General features: G+C 53.7%; 10 protein-coding genes across 10 annotated transcripts; 4 read left to right on the top strand and 6 right to left on the bottom strand.

Moving 5' to 3' along the window:
- Positions 1-910: 910 nt before the first annotated feature.
- N656DRAFT_822023 (uncharacterized protein) lies at positions 911-2,781 on the bottom strand (the record flags this gene model as incomplete). The annotated part of the gene is made up of 5 exons (XM_064818423.1): positions 911-1,695; positions 1,744-1,779; positions 1,867-2,439; positions 2,482-2,487; positions 2,524-2,781. The coding sequence occupies 5 exons, from the start codon at positions 2,779-2,781 to the stop codon at positions 997-999; spliced, it is 1,572 nt and encodes a 523-aa protein (XP_064664596.1). The 3' UTR covers positions 911-996.
- A 1,253-nt stretch (positions 2,782-4,034) lies between these two features.
- On the bottom strand, positions 4,035-4,337 carry N656DRAFT_693773 (ankyrin; the record flags this gene model as incomplete). Its single annotated transcript, XM_064810673.1, has 1 exon — positions 4,035-4,337. A coding segment is annotated over one exon (303 nt), but the record flags the coding sequence as incomplete, so codon positions are not given.
- Positions 4,338-4,394: 57 nt separating this feature from the next.
- Positions 4,395-4,625, bottom strand: N656DRAFT_686052 (uncharacterized protein; the record flags this gene model as incomplete). Its single annotated transcript, XM_064810619.1, has 1 exon — positions 4,395-4,625. A coding segment is annotated over one exon (231 nt), but the record flags the coding sequence as incomplete, so codon positions are not given.
- Positions 4,626-4,712: 87 nt separating this feature from the next.
- Positions 4,713-6,641, bottom strand: N656DRAFT_720924 (ankyrin; the record flags this gene model as incomplete). Its single annotated transcript, XM_064812474.1, has 3 exons — positions 4,713-4,862; positions 5,676-5,776; positions 5,990-6,641. Coding segments are annotated over 3 exons (903 nt in total), but the record flags the coding sequence as incomplete, so codon positions are not given.
- Positions 6,642-8,698: 2,057 nt separating this feature from the next.
- N656DRAFT_563851 (uncharacterized protein) lies at positions 8,699-10,063 on the bottom strand. The gene is made up of 4 exons (XM_064810108.1): positions 9,705-10,063; positions 9,305-9,373; positions 8,893-9,130; positions 8,699-8,813 (listed from the first exon to the last, which is right to left on the bottom strand). Exons 1-4 carry the CDS (start codon positions 9,921-9,923, stop codon positions 8,803-8,805), a joined length of 537 nt encoding a protein of 178 aa, XP_064664592.1. The 5' UTR covers positions 9,924-10,063; the 3' UTR covers positions 8,699-8,802.
- Positions 10,064-10,664: 601 nt separating this feature from the next.
- On the top strand, positions 10,665-11,955 carry N656DRAFT_742628 (uncharacterized protein). Its single transcript, XM_064812839.1, has one exon. It carries the CDS (start codon positions 10,702-10,704, stop codon positions 11,917-11,919), a length of 1,218 nt encoding a protein of 405 aa, XP_064664591.1. The 5' UTR covers positions 10,665-10,701; the 3' UTR covers positions 11,920-11,955.
- Positions 11,956-12,131: 176 nt separating this feature from the next.
- N656DRAFT_720930 (subtilisin-like protein) lies at positions 12,132-14,035 on the top strand (the record flags this gene model as incomplete). The annotated part of the gene is made up of 6 exons (XM_064812475.1): positions 12,132-12,425; positions 12,504-12,533; positions 12,608-12,801; positions 12,867-12,939; positions 12,999-13,289; positions 13,343-14,035. 6 exons carry the CDS (start codon positions 12,132-12,134, stop codon positions 14,033-14,035), a joined length of 1,575 nt encoding a protein of 524 aa, XP_064664590.1.
- Positions 14,036-14,502: 467 nt separating this feature from the next.
- Positions 14,503-15,474, top strand: N656DRAFT_720932 (uncharacterized protein; the record flags this gene model as incomplete). The annotated part of the gene is made up of 2 exons (XM_064812476.1): positions 14,503-15,086; positions 15,138-15,474. Coding segments are annotated over 2 exons (921 nt in total), but the record flags the coding sequence as incomplete, so codon positions are not given.
- Positions 15,475-16,151: 677 nt separating this feature from the next.
- Positions 16,152-17,726, bottom strand: N656DRAFT_793457 (peptidase; the record flags this gene model as incomplete). Its single annotated transcript, XM_064817171.1, has 4 exons — positions 16,152-16,346; positions 16,394-16,713; positions 16,780-16,868; positions 16,924-17,726. The coding sequence occupies 4 exons, from the start codon at positions 17,724-17,726 to the stop codon at positions 16,152-16,154; spliced, it is 1,407 nt and encodes a 468-aa protein (XP_064664588.1).
- A 1,558-nt stretch (positions 17,727-19,284) lies between these two features.
- N656DRAFT_772883 (uncharacterized protein) lies at positions 19,285-22,465 on the top strand (the record flags this gene model as incomplete). Its single annotated transcript, XM_064813959.1, has 3 exons — positions 19,285-20,367; positions 20,427-22,261; positions 22,444-22,465. 3 exons carry the CDS (start codon positions 19,285-19,287, stop codon positions 22,463-22,465), a joined length of 2,940 nt encoding a protein of 979 aa, XP_064664587.1.
- Between the last annotated feature and the right edge of the window lie 117 nt (positions 22,466-22,582).

Here is a 22,582-nt window from a genome sequence, read left to right as displayed (position 1 = left end):
TGAGTACAACACGGCCATTGCCAATTGCATTGTTGGAGCTTGCAGGTTCCCAGACGTGCATGTGCAACGTGTCTTTCTTCTCTCCTTATGTCCCCGCTTTCCCTGGCAGTTGAGCCCATGTTCCCAAGCCAATGTTCTGGCGTGTTTTGAAGTCTCACGAATATATGACTGATCACCCTATCTCCTCTAGGGTTGCTATGATCTCGTGGAAGACTAATACCTGCGCTACCTATGGCGTCGTGTGGCCCTAGGGGCTGCTCGATTGGAGCTTATTTGGGCCTTGGGGTGCCAGAAAAGCTATGCGCTTCCACGACTAGCCCCATGGGGTAGACATCTGCGTGTACTTGGCTACTAACCTACTAGTAGCTATAGGAGGTGGGCGCGATGGACTCCTCCTGAGTAGGCGCCGTAAAACGAGTTGTGAGACGCCATCGAACAGACTATGGGGTGGACCGGACTTTTGCTCTATGGGCAGTACAAGACAAAATTGGATTCAAGACCTTCGGGCCACGTAGCTTGGCACACCCTTACCTACGGTACGCAGCCTAGTTCCGTTTGACTTTGGACAGTTTAGTTCGTGAACTGCTACCGTGGATGTTAAGACCGACGCATACACCTAACACCTACATGAACACATGCCCTCCGCTGTAGTGAGTTCACGTTATTAGTTCCTTCCAGAGATGGAAGGCTAACGGGCTGATAAGTAAATTCAACATCATCATTCACACTTCTACCACCCCCTAGGGTAGAATAATAGAGCGGTAATGAAAGATACCAAGCGGCTACAGTTACGGAGGAGCTGTAAGAGGCTTGAGAAAGGAGCATATAAGGCCAACTCTTGACATAAAAATACCCAGATTTTGCCTCTGAGCCATGGTTTTAGCACTTACATGTACCCGGTGTGCAGGCGCCTGAGTTCATTTCTTCACTATGACATTCGGAATCCGTAACCAGCTCCCTAAAACAGCAAGGAACACCGTTTCGTCTCCCTCCTTGTCAGCTCATGCCAGCAGCCGGTACATGGCAGCCATGCAGTCCAATCGCGACGCCAAACTCGCACTCGGCGCGTCCCAGGTCCGTCATGGTCTTGGCATCCAAGCATAGTAGGTAGCTGGTCCTGTTGGCGCCATCGAGGACGACGCTTAGCAGCACACCGTCGTCCTCCTCCAACGCCTCCCCGTTAGCAGCAGGGCGGGGGACGAAGATGGCTTCCCCGGGGGTGTGGCCTTTGGGGCCCTCCCACTGCAGCAGCTCGCGCGTTCCGATGTCGATCTTGACGATGGCATCGAGCATGGTGCTCAAGATGCGCGAGACGACCATGTACGTGTAGCGGTGCTTTTTGCACCGGTACTTGGGATTGATGACGGGCAGGTCGCCTGCATGCGGCGATGAGATCCTTATGACTAGCTCGGGGGCGGGAGGCCCCGCGGCGGAGGCGGCGCTGGTGGCAAAGTCCCTCTTACGCAGGCGGCACCTCACGAGCCGCGGAAAACATTTCTGGACTAGCTGGCTGTCGGTCCAGAACTCGCTGGCCTTGCCGTTGCGGTCGAGGATGACGTCGTAGTATAACCCATCGAGGATGTATCGGTTCGGGAACTGGACAAGCTCGCAAAAGACATCACTGTCGTCATCCTCGAAGGCGTTGACAGTGTGGAAGAAGAAGCAGGCCGGCGAGGCGAGCTCGGTCACGACGCCCTTGCCATGGTGCCGGTCGATCACGAACCACTAGCACTTGTTAGACACGTCGAAGGGCTTGAACGAGTCCCTCAGGTTGCCCTCCTATAGCATCTTCAGGCCATTCCACTTGTAATCGGCTACGGGCAAGCAGAGGACGATGTAATTCTACGCCATAAAGAAGCTGTGGACGTATATGGCCTTGTACGGTATGGTCGCAAGGATATCGGTCCTACCGGTAGAGGCACTAACGCTGAGGACGCGGTACACAGGCTGCTTGCCGAAGTCGAGGTTGTAATTGATATAATCGCCCGTGTCCGGGTCGGCCATCGCGTGGGCACTCCCAAGGGACCCTTTGAGGTCCGGGTGAAACCTGGAGTGGTTTGGGAAGCTGATGGGCTCCATGGTGCTAGGGTCCATCTCGCACAGGACGGCGGCGTCTGTTGCAATGACGAGATTGGCGGCACGGTGGCCGTCAACGCCAACGTCTGGCTTGGTTGGCGGAGATTTGAACGAAGGCAGGTTGACGCCGATCGTGACGCCGACGTTATGGATATCCGAACGCTTCTCGAAGACGCTCATAAACTTGCCAAAAAGACCGACGCAAGGATCTAGCCTCTGGGCAAACGATATGGACCGCAAGGTGCCCGCGGCCTTGATGTCAGCGGCAACTTCGTCGGACTGGCGGCGAGACGAGTAATAGACATGCACTATCGGCCCCTCGACGACGATGTCAAACTTATGGGTGTGGGCGAGCTTGTCGAACTAATGCGAGATGTGGAAGGTGCCGGACTTGGTGTCTTCAACCTTGCACTAATCGGGGCCGGTCCGGTAGAGGGAGCCGGCTACCCATGCTAGGATGTTGCCCTCGGCCTTGAGCTCGATGGGGCCGCGCTGCTCGGTCAGGCCGTCAAAACTGGACGACGGTTCAGCCACGCGGTCGGGGCGGGGAACTTGAAAGCGGAGAGAAGTGCTTACGCCGGCCTCGTTTGGCCACTCATGGAAGCCTTGTCGCTCCAGGTTGTCGAGAGCAGCCTTGGACGAGGCAGCCTCGTCGGCGGGCGTCAGCCCCGTAGTTTTCCTCCGCGGAACATAAGCCGAGCCCATGTTGCAAGGAACTTTGAGGCCGCGTGCGCTAAGTAGTCGCTCCTTCGCTGAAACCCCGCGAGAGATAGGATTCCCCTGAAGCGGAGGTGGTTATACCTAGCATATGCGGCCACAAGCAAGACAAACGAGCCAGTCCTCACGCGTGGCAACCGGGACTGTACATGCCTACCTATTGAGGCTATTAGCACCAACAACCACCAACAACCACCAACAACCACCAACAACCACCAACAACCACCAACAACCACGTTTCGGATTGAAAGCAACGGGAAGATGTGGTCGCACTTGGTGGGCTGAAGTGTTTAAGCTTTAAGGTTCAAGTTGGACGCGCCCAGCCCACTGCAAATCCAGCTCGTTCTCCCCCGAGCATGATGTCTGGACCCACATGTTAGCCCAATTGTCGAGCCGCAGATGGCGACGTGGCGCCGTCACCGGTGGCGGTTTCTAAGTCAGTTCTGTGCCGCTGCTGTGTCCGCCAACGGATTCGTGTTTCGCCTTCCCTACAACGACGACAGCTTCCGGCCTTCGTTGCTGTTCAGATGGGGCGGTTTCTTGTCTTCATTGCTACCAGTTCTGGAGCCTTCTGAGCAGACTGCCAACGTTTGGGCGCAAGATGAACGGTCTGTGCCCTAAAATTTGATGGAAGATCAAAAGAGTGGATCGAAACACTGAAAGGAAACATTTTCAAGGACCCCTTTAGGGGTCGTAAACAACATCGCCCAACATCCAACGCCAAACATGACCCAACCACACAAATTTATCAACCTGCATCAGAACCGTCCTCCTTCTCCGGTTCCTTCTCCGTTCCATACCCCTTCCTTTGGAACCGATGATTGGGATGGATCTTTTCCTTGCTCCAAAAGCACTTGAAGCAGAAATCAACATCGACGCAATCCAGACAAATCCAACGGATCCCATGTATGGGCTTAAACCAACAGTCAGCATCTCAACCTCAAGGGAGCCCGGGTATACGCCCGACTTACTGAAAGAAAACAACCATCGCAAAAACGATCCGGGTGCGTCGACCCAACACTCCAATTCCCCACGCTAGGCTTTTCCTCATCCTCGCCGTTCCCGACCGTTTTGTCTTGTCCATCAAAGCCTGAGTTGGCAGCAGTATCGTTTATCAAGTCAAGAATCTCCTCGGCATCATGAAAAGTGGCAATATTCTCCGGAGTCCACCCATCCGTGGTGGTAACGCTCACATCTGAAGTTTCCAGAAGTCTCTCGACTTGATATTTGCTCTGGTCATGTCGACACGCCCAATGCAGCGGCATCCAGCCATGGTCATCCGCTCTGTTGAGAAGCTTTACCGACTCGTCCTCGTGGTCCACCAGCCAATCGAACACCTCTGGGTCCCGGGCCGTCGCTGCATAGTGGAATACGGTCCGCCCCTGCTTGTCCTCGACGCCTAGGTCCCCGTCGAGGTCCCTTAAGCGCTGAAAGGTGTCCATGGACCCCGCCCACGCCGCGATATGCATAGCCGTTCTACCCTGTGCATCAGCAATGTTAATGTCTGCCATGATTTGCGTCTTCGACCGAGCCACGACATCCCCGTCCTCGGTCTCCGTGGGCGTAGTCAGCCGGTAGACCAGATTCGACAACCTTGCATGCACGGATGCGCTCAGCGCGTTGGAGAAAAGACCGGCGCTCTTGCTTGGGTCAGCACCCCTCGCAAGCAGCACCACTGCGAGCTCGTCATCGCCCGCGTTAATTGCCGCCCCGAGCGGTGTGTTGTACAGACCGCCTTCCGCATTGATGTCAGCTTTGCCTTTATCAATGAGCTCCTCCACCACGCTCTCCTTGCCCTCCTTGACGGCTACGTAGAGGGCGGTGGGGTATGTTTCTCTTCCGGGTGCCGCGCCATTGTTGATATCGGCATAGTGCAGCAACAACCCTCTCAAGTCCGGATCCGAATCCTTTTCCTTGACGGAGACAATCAAGGCGGTTTGTCTGTCGTTGTTACGGTGCTCTACGTCGGCGCCAAGTTTCAGCAGCTTTTCGACAATGTTCTTCTCTTGTTTCTCGACTGCCAAGATGAGCGCCGTATCTCCGTTCTTGTCGCCGGAATCCAAGTCCGCCTTGCCGACGTATGAAATTAGAGCTGTGACGCACGCAGACTGACCGGCGCGAATCGCAAGATCCAAAGCAGAAGATTTCAGAGCATCATCCCGAAGGGAGGCCACAGTTGGGTCTTTCTCGAGGATGGCCCTCAGCACTTCTTCATTTCCCTCTTGAGCAGCATAGTGTAACGCCGTCTTGCCCTCGGAATCACGGATCCCGGGATCCGCTCCGTGAGCGAGAAATAGGACGGCATCCTCGCGTTTCGGCCCGTAGCTTCTCGCCAGCATCATCAGCGCCGTACGCATTGATTGATCCTGGGCATCGACCAGGACTCCATGTTGAAGGAGCCACTTGGCAGCGTGGGTTTGGTTATGTGCATAATGTAACGGCCTTCTCCCGTCGTCTGCCGCAGCTTCCACGATCTCGGGAGCCGCCTCGGCCAACTTCTCCATCACGTCAACATAATTGTTCCATGTCGCAATGTGCATAGCGGTAAAGCCCTCGTCGTCAGGTTCCCGGGGATCAACCCTTTCCGCAATCGCAAGGCACACAGTCTCCACGCTGCCAGAATCCGCAGCGTTGTGCAATGCGTTCCACAGCCAGCGCCCCTTGTCGTTTGGGTCAGCCCCAGCTTCCAAAAGGGCCTTGACAACCGTAGAGCTGCCATTCCGCGCAGCGAGATGCAGGCACGTCCATCCATGTGCATCACGAGTAGCAACATCCAACCGCGGCTCCTGTCTCAGCAGGATATTCACGATGGTAGCGTAACCCGCCTTCTCCTTCTTCCTAGACAATTGGAATAAGATGCTATCTCCGGGGTCTTCGCCGACCGCGTCAGCTCCATGTTGGAGTAACAGTAGCGTTGTCTCCTCCCTAGCAGCAAGTGCGGCTAGCGTCAGGGGGGTATCGCCATTTTCGTCTCGTGCATTAACTGGATAATCCGCGGACAGGAGTAGAGCCACGAGGTCAGCATTCCCGTTCTCCGCCGCGTAATGGAGAGCTGTCCGGCGAATGCTATCAATATGCGTGACCGGTACCTCTTCTCGAAGTTCTCGCCCGATCTCGAGACATTTCTCAACGACCGCCGTGAAGCCTCCCTTTGACGCTGCAAACACGGCCGCCGGGATGTCTTGAAAAGTGGCACCGGGGGACGCATGCCCAAGGATCGCCTCCGCAACCAACTGGTGGCGGTTGTAGGTTGCGTGGTAAAGAGCCGTGTGGTTTTCGTTGTCTGTCAAGTCGACGGCAGCCCCTTTGGCGAGGAGAAGCTCCACAATGTTTAGGTGTCCATGCCTGCTTGCTATCATGAGAGGAGTCATCTCTTTACCCTCGAGTGCATTCAAGTCCGGTATTCTCATACGCGCGTTTTCCGGCTCGCGAATCTCCAGCCGCTCGATAAGCATCTGCACTAGTTCAATGTTGCCGCTCTCAGCAGCAAAATGAAGGGGCGTTCGCCCATCAACAGTAGAAACGCGGATATCAGCGGGTTTATCCCTAAGAAGGAGGAGCTTGACAAGAGCAGTGTCTCCGTTCATGTAAGCGTGTAGAATTGGTTTTGTCCCTTCCTCGGAAATCCTTGAATCAGGGTCGGCGCCTCTGCCCAGAAGCAGAGCAGCGATCTGTACGTGGCCGTTCTTCGCTGCAAGTTGTAAAGGCGTTTCTCCATTGAAAGGTGCGTTGACATCAAGAGATGCCTGACTGCCAAGAAAGTATTTTAGCTGGGACGTGTATCCGAGCTCTGCAGCCTGGCATAAGAGCTGGCCGCTGCAGGAGTAACCTGGTTCAGATAGCCTCATGTACTGCAACAGGGCTTCCAAGGTCTCGTTGTAACCTCTCAAGGAGGCATAGACCAGAGCCTGTGTCAGGTCGCTCGTATTTTCATTCGTTCGAGCTTTGAGAATGTTTTCCACAGCAGATTTGTGCCCCCCCCAGCTGGCCAACGCAACCTCAGTGCATAGTCCCGGACTGGGCTTTGTCTCTTGGCTAAGCAAAGGGTTAAGCAAAGGCTTGTTTTGGTCGGCACATCCCAGCAACAAGGCCAGATGCCAGGGGTCGGTTGTGAAAGCGTCCTCCAGGGGCAACTCCGTGGAGCACAGGGTTTGAACTAATTTTCTCCATTGGCTGATGAAGGAGTCGTTTTGAAGGTACTTAAGGACCTGGATAGCTGAGCAGCTCTTTTCCTGTGCATTGTAGTAATGCAGTGGCCAGGCGGTAGCCGCGTACCGCACCAGGGCGATCACCGTTTCCGAAGAGCTTTCTGCCAACCGATACGGAGGAACATATCTCAACAAGTCGTTTGTTTTGGTGACTGTTTTAAGACTAGAGAGGTATCCGAGAAGGGCAAGCGCGATACTCTTGTCGGTTGGTCCTTTTTGTAGTTCTTCGACCATTCCTAATTCGTCTTTCGTCTCGTCTGCGGTCTCGGGGTGTCGGTCTACCTGAATATTGATCCCATGGCTATCTTGCGGATGGACAGTCCGGTGGAAAATTTGCTTTACAGCTTGCTTGATTGCCTCATGTCTGAAGAGAATCTCGTTGTTTTCAAACACAATCAAGAAGCCCAATGTCCTTCTTATAACCGAAGTCGGGTTGACGAGGAGGCGGTTGTACTCAACATCTCTCGGTTCCTCAACATCGTCCTTCCCAAGTTCCGAGATTGCGATGGCGACAGAAAGTTCTTCGGGGCTCAGCGGCCGTCTGGCGTAAATAATCCAACCAAGGGCGTCTCGAGCCCATCTAGGCATGGCTTGGAGTTTCTTCATGACCGCAACTTCGAGGGAGAAAGGCAAGCTCGCTACCCGGGACTCGAGCGACGCTAAGTCTGGGGTTTCAGATCCATCAATGGAGGATATGGAGTCTGCCGTCATGAACAATTGCGCTGTGTTCTCGCATTTGCCCAGAGCAAGCTCTATATGCTGATCAACCTTTGCCAGGTCGCGGTTATCCTTCAGCAGTGCAGCCTTCACCCTGCGTGCGAGAACCGCCAATGGCTGCCGCATGAGAGCTGGGCCATATTGCATGGTACTGCCAAAACGGGCATTTACCAGGGTTCGGATGTCCTCTCGCCCCTGAGCAAACAGTAGGACGCTGAATGTCGTGAGCATCGTTTCGTCGGTGAATGTGGACTGAAGGATGTCCAGAAAAGCCTCAAACGATGAATCGCAGTGCTGTATTTCGTTGACAATGAAGACAACAGTGGTTTTCCTGTTCCCACAGGTTCTTACCGCAGACTGGAGCAGCACTTGAAGAGCACTTTGAGTCCAGGCCCTCTTTTCGCGCACCGACTCGAAGAGCCTGCGGATATTACCGAACCTCCCAGAATTCTGACGGAGTATCTGGTAGATGAAAGAGGCCAGCAGGGCCTTACATGATGTACGTCGTGCGTCAGTCCCACTGAAGCTGTAGTACGCGACGCAGTGCCCACACTCAGCACTCTGAGATTCATTCAGCAGCTTCCGGAACAAAGCTGCTGGTGTGTTGAACTCGCCGCCGTCAAGGGGAATGTCGAAGTACGACACACGCGACGAACCGTGCTTCAGCAAAGATGTAACGGTTAGACTGGAATCGTCGGGAGCATCATGATCCATACTGTCGAGCACAGGAAAAGGCGGTGAGATTGACCACAGGGTTGAAAGTAGCTCAGAATAAGACTCGTAACTCCACTCTGTGCTTGGTCAGCTGGATCATCAACACCCTTCTTTCATCAGAGCGAAAAAGAGCTAGTCGATTATGCAATGGGAAATGTAGAATCAACAGACGAGAGCTTTTCGGGTGAGAGGCAGAGCTGGCCGGGTTGAAGTATTCATGAGGTAGGACTAACCGTGGCCGGCCTGGAGAGATTTCAAAACGCATCGGAACTCGCGGCTGTTTTCGTCCAGGGCCTTGATGTTTTCGTACAAATCTTTGCTTTTGCTTTCCACAACGACCTCACCCACGAGCCCGAGGCTCGCTGAATATCTACTCAATGCCTTTCGTGACATCAACGTGGTCAGCAAATCATCAAGCGTTGAACGCAGCGTCAACACCTCGGTAGGGATCTCACAAAACTTTCTTCCACAACTTTCATTTCCTCGTCCTTGCGGAACATATTCGTGGAGTTGTGCCGTGTTGTGCTTGGTCTTGAGAAGAGAGCGGTGACCTCTTCGACATCCTTGATCAGGTTTCCCGCACGACTTGAGATATTTCTACATGGTGACGTGGGTGAATGGTCCGCAAGAAGGATGTTCAGGATCATGTCCTCCCACGACGACATATCATCTGGGCGATGTGGCGTCTCGAAAAATATCTAGACGAACTGGGTCTCAATGATATTTCAATAACCAGAGTTCACCTCTTTCACTTTGCATCACTCACAAGCGGGTTGACTGAGCCGACGATAATGCGGGACAATTCTGGACTCAAAAGAAAGGCCTGGGAACAGTCTTAGAAGCATACCAGGGGACTGTAGACAGGAACTGACCTTCTTGACGATGACTCCTCCCAATCCACGAGCGATGAATGCAACTGGCCGCGAAAAGTCCGGGTTGTTCTGGTTTAGCAGGTGAGCTTGGTACGTGGATTTTGACACGGAGCTATTTGGTCGGGGGAATGCCTATTTGCACCGTATAGAAGAAGCCGTGAAAGCATCGAAGAAGGTCTCGACGGCATCGCCAAGTACTTTGACCGCACCGCCAAAGGCCTTTGATGCATTGCAAAACACACTAGTCATGTTCCAACAGACCTTACGGTCTTGTAAAGGTTCGCGTGCCAAAGACCTCGGCAACATTGCGAAAGGCCTTGGCTGCATCGAATTGAGGTGCAAATAGGCAGAGGGTGTGGTGCAAAACGACATTCTCGTCAGTCTCTTGGTCAAAACGCACCTGTTCTCTCCAGTTTTCAATAGACTTCAACAAATTCATGGCGATGCAGGTCAGCCAGTTCGGTGAGAGCATGTTCCAGTTACCGTCCAGACCACTGTCGTATGAGAAGAGCATAACCCGCGCCCCTGGAACATGCTTCGGCAAGGCATCACGCAACCAAATGCACTGGCCATGGCTCTCAGTTACGTGGTGCCAAGAGCGATTCGGTTCGCCCATCATATCCAATATCGCAACGACGCTTGGGGAAGGTTAGAACTCTTGCATCGTAGAAATCCCCAGAGTACTAGTAAGAAACAACACAACATACTCCAATGCGACATCATCGCCTGTAGGCCTATGAAGAACTTCCAGGCGATATGAGTATCTCTGCCTCTCCTCGTCGATCGACTGTGACATCTTCCTGGCCTCTCCTCTCCGGAAGCGCACTGGACTGCGCGTGTTGTTGAGCGAACGGAATGGGCACAGATGAACACAGGGGTCTTTTATGCTCAGTGTTGGGACGTGAAGAAGGCTCCGATGCTGACTGCTGAGACGTATTCGGCGATTCGGCAACCTGCCAACCCGTGCCGCTGTGGCTTGCAGATGGTTACACTACCTGACAAGATAACCTGCTGACTGCGTTGAGCTGAGCCTGCATGGGTACAACCATCCGGATATATGAAAGTTCCCATAGGGATATAGAGACAATGAAAGATGATTGGGCGGCGAAACAGAGTCGATCCTCATGGAGGGTGGCAGACAGAAACCCCATTCTCGCATATATCCCAAGCCTTCCCTTATTCTGTCACAGTGTCACTGAGGCACTCTCATTGACGGTAACCATTTGTTGGATCGAAACACAAACCCTGCAGCCATGAGCAACATCAGCAGGAGGAGAACAATCAGGTCGCTTGGAGGAGAGGACATCACAAAAGTCCTTCGAACTGGAGATGGTGCACTAAGCCAAGACCAAAAAAAAGACATCCTACGGGAGTTAGGCAATGACACTGAGCCTGCGATGAAGTCAGGGAAGAGATTCATCAGCGACTTCCACGACCACTTGATCGCGATCTTCAACACCAAAGACCCTAAGAGAAAGAGCGACGAGAGTATCGTGGATACCCTTGTCAAAGAAGCGGCAGAACAGGCAAAGACTGATCAATTCTTGAAGTTCCAGGGCGACTTGAAAGGCAAGGAAAGGGACCAGTGTAACTCACCCCTTCAGTTCTTGCTCGCAAAGGGGGGTGAGAACCAGAAGATTCTTCATCGTGTATTTGACCCAGAGTCGCCCATATGTCGCTCTGATGACGAGGGCGATGACCGAGACGGAGAGGTTGACGTTCCGAGGATCGAGGCTGATGGTCCAACAAGCCTGACCAAGGCCAACACTCCGAAAACCAAGGTCGACGATCCAGCGAGCAAGCAACCTTTTGGCCATCTCACCGCATTTGTGGAGTTTCTGGTACGTCTGCAGCCGGAGCTTCTGGTCGCCCTCGACAAGGAGAAAAGAACACCGTTATTTTCAGCTATCATTTTGGAAGGCATCGACATCTCAGCAAAGGAGAGAATGTTGCGTTACTTCTGCGAGAATACTGGCCCAAAACCATTCGACGAGACCATTGTTGAGAAAGCGAGGAAATCCTTGACGATAATGGGCAAATACAGATTCGATGACGACGACGACGACGACGACGAGTACAACGCGCTCCATCTCGCCATCATGAAGGACGTCTACATCGGCGAGCGAACCGTGGATGGTCTCAAGAAGATGTTCGCCTCTGTGAAAAACAAACGAGGGAGAAGAGAGCAGACGCCCTGTCTTCAAATACCGGGCGCGAACGGTGACACGCCGCTTCATATGGCTCTGTCGGTTGGTGGCAATCACACCTGGTCAGACGCAAAAATCTCGTGGGCCAAGACTTTGGCCAAACTCGAGCCTAGGTTGCTGGGTGTCGGGCGCACTGTTCCAGACGGGGCAGGTGCGACCCAGAAGTTGACTCCGCTGCAGCTCTTCACCGAGCAGTTGAGCAAGCGGTCTCTCAACAAGAAGGGGCGTGATCAGAGCACCAAAGCGTTGGGAGCGGATCTCGAACAGGAATTGGAATCTCTCCGGGACTACTTGAAGCTACAGTGTCTCAAGGTCTACACAGACGACTCGGAAGCCAAGGATATTATGTACCCGGACAACGACAGTGAGCATCAATTGACAGTGTGCGCGCTTTCCTCCTCTTGCTGACCGTCTGCCAATCTCTAGGATACGAACCCACCCTCAGTTTCCCCGACGAGGTCATCTCCCGCAAGTCACTCGAGGAGCTTAGCAAGCACTACCGACACGATACAACACTCCGATACCTGTACATTCCAAAGGTCGATATCGATTGGCCCTCGTCAGATCCGGCATTCGAGGAGATGGCCAAGTTAAAATGCAAGGGCAAGACAGACCTATACATGATCTTCAACTGGCTTACCGCCTCCAACACGACGAAGGTCAGAAAGATCATCGAGGTTGTGGTTGATGACTTCGAAGACGCTGCCAGGCCCTCGCACTGCGACGATGCCATTGTGAAGTGCTTGAAACCGTTCAATATCGAGGCCTGGGATTGGAGACGCATGGATATTGACAGCGACGTCATCTCCCGGGCTGCAGGAGACCATGTAAGAGTGGTCAATCTCTATTGCAGCGGTTTGAATGCCGTCCTTCGCAGCTGGTCGGACAGGGAGGGACTGCCTAGTTTGAAAGCGGTAAGCGTTTCCCATCAACAACCACTTGCTACGTGTTGGTTTGCTCTGGACGCAAGTACTGATATTCATGCGCACCAGCTCGAGGAAGTTTACTTGGAGACCCACCAGGTAAGTATAAGAAAAGAAATGCAGAAAGATATTGTTGCCCTTATGTTCCTCTGCTGACCATACGCAAATGGCAGGGGCGAGAGTCGCTCGAGACGATGGAACGATACGTCAGCAAGTTCGAAGAAAGGCTGAAGGAAAACTACAAGCTCTGCCATGGGAGAGAACTACTTGTTGAATGCGCTCCGGTAACGGCAGCCCCTGATGATGCGGCCGGAGGCAAAAAGGGGGGCATCAACACTGGAGTTAAGAACGGCAGAGGTAGGGAAGAGTAAGTCAAAGACACCCACCACTCCATCTTGGCGGAAGGGTATTGCAGCTAAATGCCTATTCCAGAGAAGATTGGCTTCTTTGCATGGATGAATTTTCTAAGTTCATCCAAACATGTCCCCCCAAAGCTGGATCATCGGTGAGTTTGATTCGACAGCGATTGAGCTTTTTACCCCGAATGGCTGATTCTTTCTACAGTCTCGCACTGTCACTGTGGCATTGATTGACGATGGCGTTCAGTCCAGCTATGATGGGTTGAACGTAAACATACAGAATGGTGAGAGTTGGGCGAAGGCGCGAGAATTTCAATGGGGCAAGCCTGGTCGTAGGTTTCGACCCACGTACTACACTTCGCAACACGGCCACGGTACCGTCATGGCTTGGTACATTCGTCGGGTTTGCCGAGAGGTGAGGTTGCTAGTGGCCAAACTCGACTCTGTGATGGCTCCCCGAACTCCGGTAACTTTCTCGATCGAATCCGCCGCGAAGGTGAGTGTGGTCCTCGCTAATCTACACGTACCCCCAACGCTAAGAGGCGATAGGCAATAGACTGGGCGGTGAAAGAAGGGGCAGATATCATAAATATGAGCTGGGCGATCGATATGCATGAGGCTGACCGATCGTCCGACAAGCGGTACAAACCCCTGAAAGACGCGATTGAAAAGGCAGTCAAGAAAAACATACTTTTGTTTTGCGCGAACCCTGATAAAGGCAGCGAGGAGGCGGAGCCTAAGACATTCCCTAAATGTCTCCCGGGAGTTACGAGCCTGTTCTGCATAGGCGCTGCCGAGAATGGCCAGCGCTGGATGAAGATCTCTCGAAACGACGAGACATGCGATTTCTTTCTCCCTGGCGTCCGATTAGACATTGAGGCGGAGAGTCGCCAAGGGAATCCAAAGGGAAGCAAGTCATTTGAGCAGTGGAAAGAATTTGGCGGAAGTTCACTGGCGTGCGCTCTCGCCTCAGGCCTGGCGGCCATGATTTTGCACTGCTCTCAGATTTGTGACATCACAAATGAGCAGTGGGCTTGGCTCAAGTCATACAACGGCATGAAGGCTGCTTTTGAAAGCCTCCAAGTCACCAGTGAGCTTTGGCTGCCAGTGCGCAAGGTGTTCGGACAGCCTTTCGTGTCCAAAACAGACACCCCCGAGAAAAAAAGACAGCGGCTGAGGGAGGATGTGGTGGACAAGCACTTCCTTGCCACCATGCCGAAGCCCGAGGGGAAGAGGAGATGAGAAGCTGATTGGCTCCGCATTCCAGTCGTGTAACAGGTGCAGACAATATTCTGCAAGCTGTATGCCTATCGCCGGCCACAGGACCAATGAATTTGAAGAAGATTTCCGTAAGCCGCATGAGCCGTTACTATCCCGCTGTCAAATCTGCAATGATGATTCGACTGCCTCTTTCGCTGTCAACTCGCGGCGGGGCTCATGCAGGCGCTCGTGAAAATCGACTAGAACAGCCTGGATCCCTCCCGACGCGGAATCTCGCATGGTCAGTTGTCCTGAGATCAGCAGGATGGGGAAAGGAATCAGTTTGAGCGCCCTCTTAGCAGAAGCTAGAGGCCTTCGAAAGCTTTGAACAGCTCCTCGTATCTTAGGGAAGGCGTCAAACTAATTCTTTTCATCCCGTGATCGGGTACGAAGTACGGCACAGAACACCATCCACGCTGTTCGTATCGTCGACAGAGAGAATAACAGCCATGGCGACCACGGCGGCCGATACCGACGCTTTTAACGACTTCGACGTCCAGTTGTTAGAGGAACCCGATGAAAGCGAACTAGGCGCTGTCCCGAAGTTTGAGATCATTGGCGCTGATACCGGGAGACTCGGACTGAGTGAACTCAACAACGCCCTCATCCTCGACGCCGACATTGGCTCCAAATCCCACATTTTGCAATGTCGGATTGCCCATGTATGTCATGGAACCCTCGAGCCTAATGGTGATCCGGCGACCCTGCTTGTGATGCTCTTCGTATTTCAGCCCAAGGGACAAACAAAACGCTTCAAACAGGTTGAGGTCACCCTGAACTTCATGCCCGGGTCGGAAGATACTGTAGCGCCAGAGGTTCTCAGAATGTCTCCGGTAGGAGAGTATGCCCTGTTCCCTTCGGAGCAAGAGGTCGAGATCAGCCATGTGTTTAGCCCAAGCCTAGAGGCTACGGTCGGGTTAGCCAAGGGCACGCTTGGGTATCAGTTGGAGCACAAGACGAGTCGAAAGATCAAGGATCACGGGACTATCTTCGGCGTTGCTAGGGGTTCTAGGGAGGTCTTCTGGGGTCTATAGTGAGCTCTGTCTGTGCTTTATGGGTAAAGACGGCTAGCTAACTCACGCAGCGAGAATGAATCAACGGACAGTGGGATCCCTTCGATGTTTCAAGGGGCCATTTTGCTGAAGCGTGAGAAGAAGTTGAATAGCCAATACGGACAGCAGTTTAGCTTGAAATTAACTATTTCCGGGCGGGTCAACCGGAAGGCAGAGGCGGAAGAGATCTCGAAGAACATGTTTGGAACTAAACGAAGAGGAGAGGACGTCTTGTTCGACCCGAAGGCAGGCTCCAGTGGGCGCAGCATTGTCAAAGACCCTGCTCGACTCGAGGATGAAGACATTGAGGGGTTCAAAAAGCTCGTAACGATTCGGGAATGGAGGGATGGCACAGGGCAAGAGGCGGGAGTCCGGGTCGAACAGAATGGAGCACAAGTCGAGGCCAGCCCGCCCTCTGACCTCGATGCGGCAAAGCCTAGCGTCATTATGATAGCCCAGGTGACAGAGACGACCAAACTTGCTGCAGGAACAACCCCCAGCGTCGTCGCAGTCGGATCCGCTATTGCAGTTTCCGAGGAACCGGTGCCAGTTGTGACGGATGCGGGTGCGCGACCATTAGACCATCAATTGCCAACGTCTAAGGATATGGCTGGAGAACCCCCTCAGGTCCCTCAACCACAACATCAAGCCGACCATTTAGGCACATCGGCGTCTTCAAGCCCAGCGAGTCACCGACTACAGCAGCTACGACACGAGGTCACCCTTGCCGTTGATCAGAGGCTCGAGGACTTGCGCGGAGAGCTCTCCCGCGTCAGAATTGAAGCTAACTTGGTTAGGCGACTGATCATGCTGGAACGGGAGGAGGCGAGGATTATTCGAGATATCACTGAGTTGGAGGTGCAGAGATCACAGGGTTGATCAAGAGGTAACCGTGCTTATATAGCACACAAGCTCGATATACATGTATGGAGAGCAGTAGGTATGATAGGAGATGATATCAAGGTACGTATATACAGAGCTCAGAAGATAGACGATAATTAACAAGATTCATATACATTGTCACAGCCACTTATACCCCATTCCTCCTAGATCAAATCCCCACCACCACAAGGACCAGAATGGACATGAGCATGACCATGCGTGTCAACATTCCGCTTGAGCAACTTGGCGCGATCAGCCTCCCAGCGGCGCTCATTCACATTGACAGCCGGCAGCGAGGCAAAGCTAGCGGCGTACTTGGCGACCGAGTTGGCGATGGCCTTGGTGTTGAGCAAAAAGGCCTCCATGTTGAGGTTATCAATGGTGTGCCGGCCTTGTGGTAGTTGACATCATAAGCGACGCCCGCTTGCCCTCCGAATAGCGCCGCTTCCTTCTCCGTCTTGAGTGCCTCGGCGCCCGTGAACAGGCCACCAGACGGGATGCCATTCTCGATGAAGGCGGCGTAATCGGACCGGCCGCTGAAGGCGGTCGGAACCGAGGGGGTGTTCTTGCTCTTGAAGAAGTCTTCAAAATCTTTTTCTATGATGTTCGAACCGGAGGGGCCCGTCAGGTTGAATGCGTTTCCGTCGCCGTCGTAGATTCCATAGATGTGGTTGGGGCTGGCGATCATGTCAAAGTTGAGGTAGGCGCGGATCTTGGCCATCTCGGCTTCGCTGCTGTTGATAGATTTCATGTAGTGGTACGAGCCGAGAAGGCCAAATTATTCAGCGCCACAAAAGGCAAAGCGGACGGCGTTGTTTACGCGGAATTTGGTGAGAGCCTTGGCGACTGTCAAGATGCCGATGATTCCGGATCCATCGTCGCTGGGGAATTCCTCGTTAGCAATGAGACTGGTTAAAATTGAGGGAAGAAACTCACTTAACGCCTGGTCCAGCAGGGACAGAGTCCGAGTGACCGCCGACAATCAGGACATTGTTGTGGTCTCCGCCCTTCGTCTCAGCAATGACATTGAAATTCACGCGCTCCTCGACGGTGGCATCGATTTTGAGCGTGGCCGTGACGGCGCCCTGAGACAGAAGAGCAATGATGGACTGGCCATCTTCCTGGCTGATGCCGACGACGGGCGCATAGTCTAGGAACGGGGTGCCCAGTGTGCCGGAAAGCGCGCCGGCAACGTTGTTGTAGATGATGGCGCCAACGGCACCGGCAGCTTTGGCGCTCAGTGACTTCTGGGCAAAGCTGCAGGTGCCACGCGAGATGAGAGCTATTTTGCCAACCACATCGGCCGGGAAGTCGGCAACCGCGCAGCCCAGGTTGGCGACGGCCAAGATCGGCGCTGTGGCCTCACCGCCTGGGGTGTAAGTCATGATCTGGGTGGCAATCGACTGGTTGCCGACCTTGAGGTTGCCTGAGCCCGCCGAGTAGATTTCGGTAAAGGGTTGTTTGACCACGTTGTAGTAATCGAGACATTTGAGTGTCTTGTAGACATAGTCAACCGTAGCGTTGTGGCCGGCGCTTCCAAAGGCACGGGTGCCGCCATTCGCGTCGGCCATGTGCTGGAGTCTATGGGAGCCATCAAGCAGATCCCTCGTCTTCACCAGAGATTGGAGTTTCGTTGAATCTACCAGCGGCTTGCCGTGGCCGTGGTCGCCATGGCCGCCGGTAGCAGTGACCAGCGATGGCAGCGCCAACGAGAGCAGCGTGGCGGTGGTGAATCTCATCCTGAATCAGCAAGTGAGTCAAGGTCGGATCTTGTTTTGAAGTCAGCCCGTGAACATTAAGCGTGACGACGTAATATGAAGCAGCTCAACTTTGACCTAACGTCGTTGGGGGAGCGACGGCGATAGGGCGCGGGCAGAGGGGGCCGTTAAATCCCTTGATTTGATTCTCCAGGCCGTCGGACAGCCATCTCCGCATCAAACCTGCAAGTGTTTTTCCATGGCTGCTGAAAGACGCAGGGCGCCATCTGGGAGTGCCATCACGTCTGGGCACGCGTCCACTTGCGGAAGTTGTTGCACTCTTTGGCCGAGCAACTGCCCTCTCCAGTAAAGAGCCGGCAGCTGCATGGTCCATTGACCATGTATCACGCAAGTCGCTAGATCTGCAACGGCAGGTCCCAACGGCCTCTGTTCTGGGCTATTTCTTGGCTTTCCGATGTTGTGCGTTGTGTGGCCTTGGCTAAAAGATTGTCGTGGATTCTACCGCTCAACAGGATAAACGGGGTCGACAACCCAGCCTATCAAAGTTGACTTTTCAATCGACATCCAGAATTCCCAGATTGGATGCCGAGGGCCAAGACATGCAACCCAATCGCCTCCCGATATCTGTGCTTTGGGTAGTTCCTTCCCTCAGGGGACATTGCAGCAGACCCGACCACGGGACTTTCCCTGGAAGCTTACAGCTCTCATGCTAAATACGCTGATTGGGTCGTGCCAGTCGTACGCTCGGATCGAGGCCGAGCAGTTCCCCAAGGATGAATCCGCCATCCGACCCTTGCCGGATGATTATGCCCTGCGAGGCTTTCCCTAGGTAGAAAAGTATTTCCCGAACGGGTGGTTTGAATCAGACGCCAAGATTGACGACGACGAAAAGTTCTTCGAGGTTCCTTCCATGATGGTGGAGAGGAAGGAGCGGGCGCTCTGGTTGGGTTGTCGCATCGCTACCCAGGGCGGGAAGTGGCTCCAATACGAGCCGAAGACACATTACTTTGGAGTCAACCCGCAGTACGACGTCGAGCTCCGGTTATAAAGTTCCGGCTATCCCTGTTGACAGTATCAACTACGGAGACTTGCCCAACACTATGAGGATGCTTGGGGGAATGGTTACCAGCTGCGGTTTGGGATGAAGTGCTCATGATAGACACGAATCGGGCCGGCAAGAACGACTTGACCAGCAATTGCAAACCCTTGACTGTCGCGGTTTGGTTGGGCGACATGAACACTTGCCCGAGGCACGCCGTGTCTCATTGCGAGAGGCATCATTGGTCGCCTCTGGGTTTGCTGCTTGGCCCCATGGATTGAAATGATTGGATGTGGACGCTCTGTGGCGTTTTGGGCTTGGTAGCTGAGGCTGGATCGCCCACTTCTCCTCACACTCCGTTTTGCCGTCGTCCACGAGAAGCGACAATGTCCAATCTCTACCTGCCACTATCGGACACGAAGGGCATGAAGTAGCTTCTACTGGGAGGGCGCTTGCGCTGTTCGCCGAAGCGTGGCATCCACCACCTGACAACTTGTACGAATTTCGGTCTCAGCCATACAAGCCCCTATGCGTCGAGCCATGATTGCCGTCAGCTTCAGCCAGGGAGTCTCTTCGGCCGGATGGACAACCGCCCTTTGTCTCCTTGTCGGTGCGGTTGCCGTCTGGCTCTGGCTCTACCCCGCGCCGACTCGTCCAGACCCCGCGCTGTTGCCTCCAGCGGGGCCTACTTCACGTCCCAAACGATCCACGCAAAAAGGCGTCCACCTCCGTCAAGCCAACCCCGACAAAAGTACGACGGGCATCCTCGAAGACGCCCCAGAGCCTGAAGGTCTTACTCGAGAGGGAGGTGTTCCTCTTCGCGAAGCTAGTCCTCACCCTGAACACGGCCAACGCCGGAAAGGTCAGACAGAACCCGACGATCCGACACAATTCCACCTAAAAAGCAAGGGTGTCAATCTCCGCCAAGTCTACCCTTCTCCGGAGCACAAGATCGCAACTGACGTCGACATTATCGCCATCCATGGCCTCGACACGCAGTCGCCTGACACTTGGATATGGGAGCCGAAAGGGGCCCGCGTCAACTGGCTGGAAGATTCGCACATGCTGCCCAAGCGGTTTCCGACCACACGCATTTTCACCTGCGACTGGCCTGCTGACCTCTTCGAGCAGCCAGGTTTCGTCCAAAAGATGATCGACGAGTTCGCTCGGCTGCTGCTTGCTGGAATTAAAGGCCGGCCTCCAGCGACAAACGACCAACCCGGACGCGACCGGCCAATTGTCTTCGTCGCGTCATGCCTCGGTGGCATCATCCTGGCAAAGGCGCTTGTGATGGCTAGCCGCGAGTATGAATCCGTGAAGCAAGCGACACGTGGCATCGTCTTCCTTGCCACGCCCTTCCGGGGTACATCGTTCCAACACGTTGCTACGTGGGCTGAGCCCGGTCTGAGGCTCTGGGCTTCGATCCGGGACAAGAACGTCTCTAACCTGCTTGAGCTCGTGAAATCTACTTTCGACCTTGGAGAGCTTGTCCGCAGCTTCACTGCTCTCTGCCAAAAAAGCGAACTTGCAGAACATGTGTTTATCTTTTACGAGACTGGCAAGTCAAGTTTCCCACGTAAAGTAGCTCCCTGGCTCCCCGCCTCTTTGTCTCAAGAGCAACCGGTACGAACTGCCTTCCATGTGCTTTAACGTTGTTATTAGTGGAAGCTAACACTCCCCAGCTGGTTGATAGTGCTTCTGCGACCCTGGACATTGTCTCACATCCATTACCCCTTAATCGGCCCCACGTAACCATGAACAAGTTTTATGGTCCTAACGATCCGGAATACGTTTCTGTTACTGGGGTGATTGACATTCTTCTTTGCGACATTCGTAACGGCCGGCCTATTGAGAGAGCAGACCTCTGGATCCGGAATAACTGCTATTCCCTGGCAGAGCTCAACATCGAACGACTCTCGGGCGACCTGCTTCCGATGGATCGGTGTTACATTAACCTTGCCATTGTAGAGCAACCCGGCGACAAGACCAGCCGCCCAGACGAAGAAGGCACAGCGCAAAAGGATTCTCCATTTTCGCTCCTCGCCCGACTAAAGGTTGAGACACCGGATAAGACTATCGAGGTTACGCTGCCGACTCTATTCAAGCCCCGCAAGGCACGCGACGGCGAGGAGCGACAACCACGGCGGATCCTGATTCGTGGACGAGCAGGCGTGGGCAAGACCACTCTATGCAAGAAGATTGTCTATGAGTTCGCGCATGGCGAAAAGTGGCAGGAGTGGCGGGACTTGTTTGATCGTGTGCTCTGGGTGCCCCTGCGGAATTTGAAGCGGGACGAGCGACGCCGTATCGCTGGATATGATATGCCACAGCTGTTTCGACACGAATATTTCTCCCACTCCCCAGACCAAGTTCTTGCCGATGCATTATGCCAAACGCTGGAAGACACCAAAAGCGCCAGAACTTTGTTTCTGCTCGACGGCCTCGATGAAGTGTCTCAGGACTTAGACGGCGATATGCTCCGCTTCCTTAAGAAGCTCTTGAATCAGCCCAATGTCATCATCACGTCTCGGCCACACGCGATTCTTCCTCCTGGCCTGGATCCTCCCCAACTGGAGTTAGAGACTATCGGATTCTATCCCGATCAAGTGACGGCCTATGTGAAAATGGCCTTCACCAATCCAAAAACGGGCGAAACTGATTCGGAAAAGCCAGGCAAGATTCAGTCATACCTCCAAAGGCACCAGCTGGTCTTGGGACTTGTGCGGATCCCGGTTCTGCTGGATGCGCTCTGTTATACCTGGGACAGTTTTGATGATAAAGCTGTGCCGCAAACCATGACTGCCATCTACAGAGCCATTGAGGAAAATTTGTGGAGAAAGGATATCGTGAGGCTGGAGAAGCGGACTCCGGCTCAAGTACGCGTTGCCCGCCGGCCCGAAATCAACAACTCCGTCAAGGATGAGGTCCGAATCCTTGAGATTCTCGCCTTCACGGGCATGTATAACGACCTCATAGACTTTGAGCCTTGGCTTCGCGACACTATTTGCAAACAGCCTAACTCTGCTGGGACGAACCTGTTTTTTGATGGAATCCTCGGACACCTTTCTTTTCTACGAACATCGGACCCTTCCTCACATGACCGCGATCGGAACTACCACTTCCTCCACCTCACCTTCCAAGAGTATTTTGCAGCACGGTATTTTGTACAACAATGGAACGCTAAACAATCGCTCAACTGTCTGCAACTCAGCGATGGAGAGTATAGCGATATCGAACCCGCCACTTTCCTTCAGGAGCACAAATACGATCCTCGCTACGATATCTTCTGGCGCTTTGTCGCCGGCTTACTTGACGCTGATGGGAAGGCACTCGACGTCTTCCAGACGATTGAGGAGGAGCCACGCGACCTCCTGGGCCCTACACATCAGCGACTGGTCATGCATTGCCTGAGCGAGGTCGAGCGGAAGGAGTCGGCATTCACGAAACTTCGAGCGAAGCTAGAAAACCAACTGGAACAGTGGCTGCTGTTCGAGTGCGACTTCACAAAAAATTCCCGGTTAGCCCGCGAAATGGAGTGTCCAGAGCAGGTTCTGGTCAATGCATTAAAGCAAGCATCTGAAGATGCAAGACCGATCCTTCTGGAGTCGCTATCCACACAAACAGCAGTACCATCCAGTATTATAAACGTCGCATCTCCCTGGATCTGTGTCTCTAAACGCCTATGTATTGCCATCTTAGGTGTCCTAAGATATCAGCATAAGGGTTTACCAGACACAATCCTGCAGGGCATCGCAGCACGGCTCGAGCATGATGACCGGGACATCCGACAGGCAGCGATCAAGGCGCTTCAGGGCCGGGCCGACCTTACCGAGGGGAT

This window comes from Canariomyces notabilis (assembly GCF_033297395.1).
Source record: "Canariomyces notabilis strain CBS 508.74 unplaced genomic scaffold N656scaffold_56, whole genome shotgun sequence".
Lineage (NCBI taxonomy): Eukaryota > Fungi > Ascomycota > Sordariomycetes > Sordariales > Chaetomiaceae > Canariomyces > Canariomyces notabilis.
This window is presented reverse-complemented; position numbering and strand designations above follow the sequence as displayed.

Coding starts and splice junctions, on each gene's coding strand:
- N656DRAFT_563851 (XM_064810108.1), bottom strand. CDS start 9,923: ATGATGGGCGAACCGAATCGCTCTTGGCACCACGTAACTGAGAGCCAT. Junction 9,374..9,704: donor TTGAAAACTGGAGAGAACAG/GTGCGTTTTGAC, acceptor CTGCTAAACCAG/AACAACCCGGACTTTTCGCG. Junction 9,131..9,304: donor GAGGAGTCATCGTCAAGAAG/GTCAGTTCCTGT, acceptor CAGTTCGTCTAG/ATATTTTTCGAGACGCCACA.
- N656DRAFT_742628 (XM_064812839.1), top strand. CDS start 10,702: ATGAAGTCAGGGAAGAGATTCATCAGCGACTTCCACGACCACTTGATC.